The 10,953-nt window shown below is 38.6% G+C and overlaps 2 protein-coding genes across 4 annotated transcripts; both read right to left on the bottom strand.

Moving 5' to 3' along the window:
* Nucleotides 1-265: 265 nt before the first annotated feature.
* LOC146553074 (E3 ubiquitin/ISG15 ligase TRIM25-like) lies at nt 266-2,505 on the bottom strand. Of its 2 annotated transcripts, XM_085255460.1 has the most exons (2): nt 1,611-2,505; nt 266-903 (listed from the first exon to the last, which is right to left on the bottom strand). In XM_085255460.1, the coding sequence occupies exons 1-2, from the start codon at nt 2,400-2,402 to the stop codon at nt 847-849; spliced, it is 849 nt and encodes a 282-aa protein (XP_085111586.1). In that variant the 5' UTR covers nt 2,403-2,505; the 3' UTR covers nt 266-846. The 2 variants fall into 2 exon arrangements, with proteins under 2 accessions (XP_085111586.1, XP_085111585.1); XM_085255459.1 differs by having other exon boundaries at nt 266-2,505.
* A 6,408-nt stretch (nt 2,506-8,913) lies between these two features.
* LOC146553073 (E3 ubiquitin/ISG15 ligase TRIM25-like) lies at nt 8,914-10,953 on the bottom strand. Of its 2 annotated transcripts, XM_085255457.1 has the most exons (2): nt 10,114-10,953; nt 9,241-9,406 (listed from the first exon to the last, which is right to left on the bottom strand). In XM_085255457.1, the coding sequence occupies exons 1-2, from the start codon at nt 10,903-10,905 to the stop codon at nt 9,350-9,352; spliced, it is 849 nt and encodes a 282-aa protein (XP_085111583.1). In that variant the 5' UTR covers nt 10,906-10,953; the 3' UTR covers nt 9,241-9,349. The 2 variants fall into 2 exon arrangements, with proteins under 2 accessions (XP_085111582.1, XP_085111583.1); XM_085255456.1 differs by having other exon boundaries at nt 8,914-10,953.

Raw genomic sequence — 10,953 nt, 5'->3', positions numbered from 1 at the left:
TGATGCTGCATTCAAGGACCATTAAACACATTTTAAAGGACTTAAGAACATGAAGAAAATGTGACTTGTTTCTCTGTAATGAAGCTGTTTTAGTGAAGAAAGTTGAAAGGTCACAGAGCGACTGCTGAATCTTCTGCTCTAAACATGAACTCTGAACTTTGTGATGCTTCAGGAGGAAAACTGCTTCAGTTATTCTCTCAGATTAGTTTCATATTTTCTGCATCAGATTTGAGTGAGATCCTGGAATGAAGACAGAAGAAAAGACTTTGTTCAAAGTTTGATTTATAGTCAAACCTTCCAGTTTATTCACACAATAAAACATCAACACAATATATGAATTCATTCATTAAAATCACAGTTTTTCCTCATTTGTTTGATGATTTTGACAAAAACAAACACAAACACACACACATGGTCTGCCATACTCATAAAGAGAAATGTCGACATTTTTCAAGACAAATATTCCAGAAACATTTAGAGGATAGAGAAGTTTACATTTTCATGTGGAGAAATATTTTAGTAAATCAAAATGATGATGAGCAGTGATAGCCTCCATAAACAGTCACAGGAAAGATCTCCTTTAAAAACTCAGAAACATCAAGAGAACAACTAGAAGATGTGGAGGTACCACCCATAATGTTTGACTGACAGCTGATCTCTGTGCAGAAATGATGGAGAGAAAATAAAATGAAACTAAAATACAGATTTAAACCCACAATATGAAAGACTTCAGTCTATTTGAGCTTAATCAACTCAGCTGTGTCTCCATAATTATAGTAAACCAACAGTCCAGCATAGAGCGGCTGAGTGAATGTGGTCTGGACTCTGTGGAGGAGAGTCATGGTTTCAGAGACGCTGTAGAAGGACAAAATACCTGCTCTGTGATCCAGGTACACTCCTACTCTGGAGGAACGAGGACCTGAGACACGAGTTTTGATGTTGTTGTACCAACATGTAAAACTGTTGTTGTTACAATTTAATACCCAAGATTTGTCATTACATCCAAAAACACATTCATAACCTCCTTTTCTGCTGATATTCTTGTATGCGACTGCTACACAAACTCCTTCCCCTCTCCACTCCACCTCCCAGTAACAACGTCCAGTCAGACTCTCTCTACTCAGAACCTGAAACCACCAAGTGAATCTGTCTGGATGATCAGAATAAGACTGTTGTTGAATCACTGCTGTTGCTTTTCTGTTCCCCTCTGATAATAACAGCAGTTTGTTTGCTGTGTTTGGATCCAGTGTGATGTTACGCGAATATTTTAAGAATTCAGCTCTGGTCTTTGGCTCTGCTGGTGGATCTGGCACTAAAACATCCACTTCAGTGACTGTCAGTGAGATGTTTGTCCGTTCCTCTCTCAGAATGTCCTGTAGTTTATCTCTGACCTCTGACACAGCTGCTGTCACATCCTCAAAGTAGCTCAGAGGACGGATATTGATGCTGGATGAGTCTGTAGACTCACTGAGTGCTGACAGTGAGGGGTAGTTGTGTAGAAACTGGATGTGATCCTCTGTGTGTGAGAGCTGCTTCAGCTCAGCATCTTTCCTCTTCAGCTCAGTGATCTCCTGCTCCAGCTTCTCCTGAAGCTCTTTGACTCGACTCACTTCAGTTTCCCGCTGGGATCTGATCTGCTGCTTCACATCAGAGCTTCTTTTCGGGATGAGATGGATCAGCTCAGTGAAGCTCTTCTCACTGTGCTCCACTGTTTGATCAGCAGACTGATTGATGGCCTCCACCTCCTGTTGAAGCAGCTTCACATCTTTCTCTCTGTCCTGGATTCTCTGCTGGATGTTTTGTCGACTCACCTCCAGCTCTCTCTGCCTCTCAGTCCTTTCTGCTGCAGCTGAGACTGTGTCGTGGCCTTTATGTTCATCCACAGAGCAGAGATAACAGATACTCTGCTGATCAGTACGGCAGAACATCTTCATCACCTCATCATGACGAGAGCAGATGTTCTCCTGGAGCTTCTTGGAGGGCTCCACCAGCTTGTGTTTCTTGAATGTAGGTGAATCATAATGAGGCTGAAGGTGTTTCTCACAGTAAGATGCCAGACAGAATAAACAGGACTTGAAGGCTTTCATTTTTCTTCCAGTGCAGACATCACAGGCCACATCTTCAGGTCCAGCATAGCAGTGATCAGCAGGAGCAGCTTGGAGTCCAGTCTTCTTCAGCTCCTCCACTAAATCTGCTAACATGGTGTTTTTCACCAGGACAGGCCTCGCTGTGAAAGTCCTCCGGCACTGAGGGCAGCTGTAGATTTTCTTCTCTTCCTCTTCATCCCAGAAGCTTTTAATACAGTTCATGCAGTAGCTGTGTCCACAGGGAATAGTCACCGGATCCTTCAGTAGCTCCAAACAGACTGAACAGCAGAATTTTGTTTGATCCATTTGATTCATGTGCTGTGCCGTTTCACCGTCTCTCAGTGACTGTCAGACAGTTTCACTTCCTCTGAACAGAAACAACCTCTGTGCTCTGAAGGGAAACAGATCTCTGCTCTTGTTCACCTTTAGACCCATCCTGATACAGACACATCTGTGAAGGGAGATATATTCTTACAGAGCGACCAAGAGCCAATCACATGATGCAGGGTGTGGTATGTGTGATTACATCATGCAGTAACAAGTCTGACCCAGTTAAAGTTCAATAGTTTATCTTTACGTGGTGCTTTGAAATGTGACAGTCAACACTCAGCGAGTTCATTTTATATTTCAAAAAGTTCAGCAAAGTTTAGGATGCTGTGATGAATAAAAATAAATCAAACTTTATATTTTGACATTTTCTAATCTTAGTTCATTCTCACACTTACAGAATGATGCATGGGAACAACTGACTCCACTAAATCAAACCTATGTTCAAATGAGATTATGATCATTAAATAGTAACAAATATTTAAATTTAGCAACAACAAATGCAGATCGGTCCACAGTGTTTACAAAACAAACAAACACATTATTTTGTAGTTTTTCCTGTGTACACAGTCACAGTGGAATTTAAATGAAAACTTTCAAGTTTAATTCAAGGTTTTAGTAAAATTTTGCCTGAACTGTTTAGTAATTTTTCACAAAGTGTCCATGTCAGTAATTCATTCAAATGTATTTTGGTCTTAAACTGATCCAGTAAATGTAACTTTTTCTCACCTACTTAATCGAGTATTTTAGTTGTTTAACTGTCATTATAACTAAACTGAACATCCAAAGCTTTTCTCACTGCAGTTTTGTTGTGCAGTTATAGCAGCACTTTGAATCATCCACAGTTTTATAGAACTGTCTGTTGAATTGTTGTTTTGTTTGGTGCGATGGTTCATTTATTTAAATATTGATGATAATTTGATATATTTGATTATTTATTACAGGTGCAAACAATATTTTTTTTGTTTCACACATGGTACAGCAGTAATGCATTCCCATACACAACCTTCCTTTCAATTAAAGTAACACTGTTTCCATGCATGAAAAGGAGCAGGAAGAAGAATAAATTCTTATTGATACCTGCCCCCTATCTGTGGTAATACAAGTAGGCAACCAAAATTACACTATGACAATTTTCTGCACATAACAAAACAAAGCAAACAGAACAATATACTCAACAATGAGCAATACCACTAAATATCAAACTAAAAGGATCATTTTTCTGCAATTAAATTCTATTCTTTTCAACTTCTTCATATTGGTTTATCATTTTATTCTTATAGCAGATTTTAAATTGAGAAACATTTATACAACACTTAAGATGATCACTGAGAGAATTCCAGTTTCTTATGCCGATGACTGTTGGACACATTTGCCTTTGTGTGGTTCGAGCAAACCGGTGCTTAAAATAAAACTTCCTTCTGCCGTCCCCATTTTCTGAACACAATACAAATAAACTTTGTAACTTAAGAGGTAGTGTTTTATTTTTCGCCCTAAACATAATAGTTAAAGTCTGTAATTTCACTATGTCTTCTAGTTTTAACAATTTCGATTTTATAAACAAATTATTAGTGTGTTCTCTATATTTAACAATATGCGTAATTCGAATCGCTCTCTTCTGTAATAAATATAATGGTTTCATATTAGTCACGTATGTATTCCCCCATACTTCAACACAATAGCTCAGATAGGGTAGAAACAATGAAAAATATAATATTGTCATTGTCTTGTAATCTAATATATATCTAACATTACCCAGGATATAAATACTTTTAGCCAACTTTTTTTTAACATGTTCAATATGTGATTTCCATGTTAACTTGTCATCCACTATTACACCCAGAAAACGGAATTCTGTCACTCTTTCAATTAATACTCCCTCTATAGATAATACTATCTCTTCCTCCTTTACACGGTTTCCGAATATCATAAACTTTGTTTTTTCCAAATTCAGTGATAACTCATTTACATCAAACCATTTTTTCATTTTTTTCATTTCAATAACCATAATTTTAGCCAATTCTTTCAAGTTCTCTCCGGAACAATAACAATTTGTATCGTCTGCAAACAAAACAAAATTCAACATTTTTGACACATCACAAATGTCATTTATATATAAATTAAAAAGTTTTGGTCCTAAAACAGAACCTTGAGGGACCCCACATTCTATTTTCATTCTATCAGATGAATTGCCTAAACACTGCACATACTGAAACCTATTATGTAAATAGCTGCTTAACCAGTTCAATACTATTCCTCTCACACCATAAGTTCTTAACTTAGAAATCAAGATGGAGTGTTGCAGAGTGTCAAAAGCTTTTCTTAAATCAATGAATAGTATATTTATTATGATGTGTTGCTGATGAAATGTCTTCAATAGTACTCATTAATGCTATTGCTGTTGATCTGTTCCGTCGAAATCCGTACTGACTTTCGCTTAACAGTTGATGTTTTTCAATGAAACTATCAAATCTTTGTGCAAAGAGTTTTTCAAGCACTTTAGAAAACTGTGATAGCAATGATATTGGTCTATAATTATTAAAACTATGTCTGTCTCCCGATTTATGAAGAGGGATAACTTTTACCACTTTCATTCGGTCAGGAAATACAGCCGAATAAAATGAGAGATTAAAAATATAACATAGAGGTTTGATTATACAATCCAAGGTCTTTTTTACGATGACCATGTCTAACCCATCATGGATGTCTTGTTTTTAGATTCTGCTACAATGATTTCTTTTTCAGTGATTTCCCCTAAAAACATAGACTTTACCACTCCATCTCAAAATCATCTCAAATCATCTCAAACTGGTTTCTTGAACATGAAGATGAGTTCACTGTACTCCAATAGAGCATCTTTGGGATGAGGTGGAACGGCAGATTCAAGTCAACAATTAATGAACATGACTTCATGACGCAGTTCTGTCAGCAACAGGGGTCATACCTGCTATAAACAAGGTGTACCTAACAAAGTGACCAGTAATTGCATATATGCTGTTATGATGGATGTTTATAATAAATATTAACTGAGAGAGAAAAGATACACCAAAGCTACTCTAGGGTAATAACAAAACGAGGGAAATTAACAAACTACATCTAACTGTTTTGGATTCAGAACAATTATTTTCAGCCTTTTATGAGGATTAAAATTTAATTCTGGATTAATTTTGGCAGCTTGAACTAGTTAAAGAAGATGCTGCCTATCCTGACATTTATATGAAAAGTCAAAACTACTATTTAAGCACAATGACGACAGACTCCAGGCAGACAATCCTGTAAAACATGCAAATATGAAGCATCTCTGATGGCTCAACACAGTAAGAAGAAGGGATGGAAATGATGTATAACTAGTTGAATACTGGAATCAGTGTTTTAAGCTGTGATGTAATAAACTAGTGCTGGGAAAATGAAAAAGAAAGAAGACAAATGTTTCCCTTTTGTGTTTTCCCGATTATGTGTCCGATATTTAAAAAAACAACAACTATCTATCATATACAAACTCTTTACAGGAATAAACCTGAAACCAATTGTTCTGCTGGGGAAGTTTTGTAAGCGGTACGAAGTTTAAAAACCACCATTCACCTGAGGGAGGCCCCCAGGAGCTCAGGTCTGACTGGTTTCAGTGACCAGAAACTGGAATGTACGGTGAGCAAACTGTGTTAAAATGCAGTGACTGATAAAAGACGGATGAGCACCATCACCATCACAATTAGTTGATCAATATTCTCAATAATATAACAAAAGGCTTTCTTACAGACTGTATTATAATACAAATACAAACCACACATGGATTATTGCATGGTCCTGAAGCCAGCAGCGCCCTTGGTCATGAGATTGGTTTTAAATGTTTGCTGTATTATTGTTTTTAAATCATTGGAGTATACAGATTTTAAAAGTGTTTTATGATTACAATAGTTCGTAAAGTAGCAGAAGTATTCACACATCACAGTGATGGAGGTTAAAGGTTAATTATCAACCTTCTGTGGAGGAAATAAGGTGCTTGTTGTGCATTACGTTCAACATTTTCCTAATGTACCTTCAAACAGCTAATACCGCTTGAGCATTCCTGTCTGTGCCTAATGTCGAGTCATAGTCATGTAGTTTCTCTTTTCAAGTTCTTCTTGATGAAAATCACACTTTAACCTTTGACTTTCATAAATGATGTGACAGACTTAACACTATGTTAAGTCTATTTGGCAAATTCTGATCAATTATGAAGGATTATCCAGAATATTCTGACCGGCTACCTTTGATAACGCGGAAACAGAAATCTTGAGTTGTGGTATCAGGGTGCTCAGCCCACAGATATTGAACTTCACATACCCCATCTGCCTCCATTTGGGACTGCAATGGCCTTAAAAACCCTACACATATCTTCCCTACTTAAGTGCAGCCTTTTTTCTAATGGAATTACAATATCGGCATCTGGTCTCTGACTTCTCATCAATTGTGTGGGCGTCCTTTAGAGGACATTTCATCGGAATAAAGGCAAATACGGTGGTGCCTTTATCTGCAGAAATATGTGGCCTGTAGCCAGTGGGTGGGGCACCACATGCTCGCTCTCACTGTTAGATTGGATAGAAAAGTCTGCAGCAGGACAAGCGAATATTAATGACGTTAATACGTTAGTACCTGAAAGATCCCTTTGGACTGCTGTGCCATGGATAGTGGGAGGATCTTTCCATTGATGAGCATCAGTAGTCTAATCAGTTTAGATTCTTAAATTCAACTTCGTTCTTTGACTTTTCCCATTTGTCTGCAGAACAATTTCACAACATTTTGAATTCCTCTATAAACATTAATCTCGTTTTTTTCCTTTTGTCTGCAACACTTGTCCCTAGCATGTCCTCGTCCATGAAAGCATTTAATCTTATCTGAGCAATTCCTCTTGGTCTCCTGTATCACTGCTCATCATTCGACATGCTTTTCCCAGTATATCCACGGCCATTTTTGTATTTATGCTTGTATTTTCTCCCAGACTGGTAAACATCAACAGAGCTCAGCAAAAGAACTTTTAGTTCCTATTTCAACTTTATTAATACAAGTGTTTAACCTTTTCATGTTTATAGTTTTATCTTTCTTTGTAAAGTCAGCTGTTCTGCTGCTCTCTATGTGATTGGTCAAATGCCCCCAACGCCACCCCTTTCATGTAAACAGGCTAGTAGCTAAAATGGGAAACCCTGGTTTACCTTATAGAGTTGATAACTAGCGTCATGTGATCACTTAGTCTGATTGACAATGTTGGGATAAGTTAATCAAGATAACAGAAAGATTTCTTGAGTATGATGAACAATGAATTTAACTCCTAAATGTGACTTCCTAACACAGAATGTGATGACGTCATACACTTTGTACTTTGATGTGTGGTGATTGGAAGTGTCTGTGTGGTGCAGCCTGGACAGACCAGACCAGCTGCACCACACAGACACTTCAAGAGAATGATTGTTATGAAACTTCCATACAAATTGAGTGAAAAATGGAGAGTTGTTGCCTATGAACTGCAGGAACAAAATGGTCACAGAGCAGTGTTCACTGATCTGGTTGCCTTCATAATAAAACAGGTGAAAGTAGCATAAGATCCAGTGTTTGGCAACATCCAAGACTCACAATCTGGAAACAGCTTTAAAGTTTCAAGTTCCACCAAGCAAAGAAAAAAGGGAAGTAGTTTTGCCACTAATGTCAGTACAGTTCCAGGAGTCAAAACTCAATCAACTGGAAGCAGAACAAATTCCACTGTTCTGCATAGTTGTTTGTTTTGTTCACACAGCAATCATTTACTAGAGAATTGTAAGCAGTTTAAAGCTAAAATGCATCGGGATAAGTTGACTTTTATCAAGGAAAGGGGAATTTGTTTTGGTTGTTTAAAAGTTGGTCACATAAGCAAAGACTGTAGGAGTCGTTTGAGACACAGCAGCTGAGCAAATGATCATTTCATGCTGAAGACGTCCTCAGACAGAATTAAATACATACATAAACACAGCCTGGTGCCAATAACACAGCTAATGACACTGCTGTATCACTGGCTTTACTGATTAAAGACCATATCTGAAGGAAATCTTTGAACACAACAGAAAGTGACCTTTTAAACCTGATGCTGCATTCAAGGACCATTAAAAACATTTGAAAGGACTTAAGAACATGAAGAAAATGTGACTTGTTTCTCTGTAATGAAGCTGTTTTAGTGAAGAAAGTTGAAAGGTCACAGAGCGACTGCTGAATCTTCTGCTCTAAACATGAACTCTGAACTTTGTGATGCTTCGGGAGGAAAACTGCTTCAGTTATTCTCTCAGATTAGTTTCATATTTTCTGCATCAGATTTGAGTGAGATCCTGGAATGAAGACAGAAGAAAAGACTTTGTTCAAAGTTTGATTTATAGTCAAACCTTCCAGTTTACTCACACAATAAAACATCAACACAATATATGAATTCATTCATTAAAATCACAGTTTTTCCTCATTTGTTTGATGATTTTGACAAAAACAAACACAAACACACACACATGGTCTGCCATACTCATAAAGAGAAATGTCGACATTTTTCAATACAAATATTCCAGAAACATTTAGAGGATAGAGAAGTTTACATTTTCATGTGGAGAAATATTTTAGTAAATCAAAATGATGATGAGCAGTGATAGCCTCCATAAACAGTCACAGGAAAGATCTCCTTTAAAAACTCAGAAACATCAAGAGAACAACTAGAAGATGTGGAGGTACCACCCATAATGTTTGACTGACAGCTGATCTCTGTGCAGAAATGATGGAGAGAAAATAAAATGAAACTAAAATACAGATTTAGACCCACAATATGAAAGACTTCAGACTATTTGAGCTTAATCAACTCAGCTGTGTCTCCATAATTATAGTAAACCAACAGTCCAGCATAGAGCGGCTGAGTGAATGTGGTCTGGACTCTGTGGAGGAGAGTCATGGTTTCAGAGACGCTGTAGAAGGACAAAATACCTGCTCTGTGATCCAGGTACACTCCTACTCTGGAGGAACGAGGACCTGAGACACGAGTTTTGATGTTGTTGTACCAACATGTAAAACTGTTGTTGTTACAATTTAATACCCAAGATTTGTCATTACATCCAAAAACACATTCATAACCTCCTTTTCTGCTGATATTCTTGTATGCGACTGCTACACAAACTCCTTCCCCTCTCCACTCCACCTCCCAGTAACAACGTCCAGTCAGACTCTCTCTACTCAGAACCTGAAACCACCAAGTGAATCTGTCTGGATGATCAGAATAAGACTGTTGTTGAATCACTGCTGTTGCTTTTCTGTTCCCCTCTGATAATAACAGCAGTTTGTTTGCTGTGTTTGGATCCAGTGTGATGTTACGCGAATATTTTAAGAATTCAGCTCTGGTCTTTGGCTCTGCTGGTGGATCTGGCACTAAAACATCCACTTCAGTGACTGTCAGTGAGATGTTTGTCCGTTCCTCTCTCAGAATGTCCTGTAGTTTATCTCTGACCTCTGACACAGCTGCTGTCACATCCTCAAAGTAGCTCAGAGGACGGATATTGATGCTGGATGAGTCTGTAGACTCACTGAGTGCTGACAGTGAGGGGTAGTTGTGTAGAAACTGGATGTGATCCTCTGTGTGTGAGAGCTGCTTCAGCTCAGCATCTTTCCTCTTCAGCTCAGTGATCTCCTGCTCCAGCTTCTCCTGAAGCTCTTTGACTCGACTCACTTCAGTTTCCTGCTGGGATCTGATTTGCTGCTTCACATCAGAGCTTCTTTTCGGGATGAGATGGATCAGCTCAGTGAAGATCTTCTCACTGTGCTCCACTGTTTGATCAGCAGACTGATTGATGGCCTCCACCTCCTGTTGAAGCAGCTTCACATCTTTCTCTCTGTCCTGGATTCTCTGCTGGATGTTTTGTCGACTCACCTCCAGCTCTCTCTGCCTCTCAGTCCTTTCTGCTGCAGCTGAGACTGTGTCGTGGCCTTTATGTTCATCCACAGGGCAGAGATAACAGATACTCTGCTGATCAGTACGGCAGAACATCTTCATCACCTCATCATGACGAGAGCAGATGTTCTCCTGGAGCTTCTTGGAGGGCTCCACCAGCTTGTGTTTCTTGAATGTAGGTGAATCATAATGAGGCTGAAGGTGTTTCTCACAGTAAGATGCCAGACAGAATAAACAGGACTTGAAGGCTTTCATTTTTCTTCCAGTGCAGACATCACAGGCCACATCTTCAGGTCCAGCATAGCAGTGATCAGCAGGAGCAGCTTGGAGTCCAGTCTTCTTCAGCTCCTCCACTAAATCTGCTAACATGGTGTTTTTCACCAGGACAGGCCTCGCTGTGAAAGTCCTCCGGCACTGAGGGCAGCTGTAGATTTTCTTCTCTTCCTCTTCATCCCAGAAGCTTTTAATACAGTTCATGCAGTAGCTGTGTCCACAGGGAATAGTCACCGGATCCTTCAGTAGATCCAAACAGACTGAACAGCAGATTTTTGTTTGATCCATTTGATTCATGTGCTGTGCCGTTTCACCGTCTCTCAGTGACTGTCAGACAGTTTCACT

The sequence above is a fragment of the Mchenga conophoros genome, linkage group LG18 (assembly GCF_057382185.1).
Source record: "Mchenga conophoros isolate Kocher_MC1m ecotype Shallow Benthic linkage group LG18, M_conophoros_male_GT1.1, whole genome shotgun sequence".
NCBI lineage: Eukaryota > Metazoa > Chordata > Actinopteri > Cichliformes > Cichlidae > Mchenga > Mchenga conophoros.
The sequence above is the reverse complement of the archived record's forward strand: the minus strand, read 5'-3'. Positions and strand labels throughout refer to the sequence as shown.

What these genes read in the sequence shown, in the direction of transcription:
- LOC146553073 (XM_085255456.1), bottom strand. Translation starts at nt 10,905, where the DNA reads ATGAATCAAATGGATCAAACAAAAATCTGCTGTTCAGTCTGTTTGGAT.
- LOC146553074 (XM_085255459.1), bottom strand. Translation starts at nt 2,402, where the DNA reads ATGAATCAAATGGATCAAACAAAATTCTGCTGTTCAGTCTGTTTGGAG.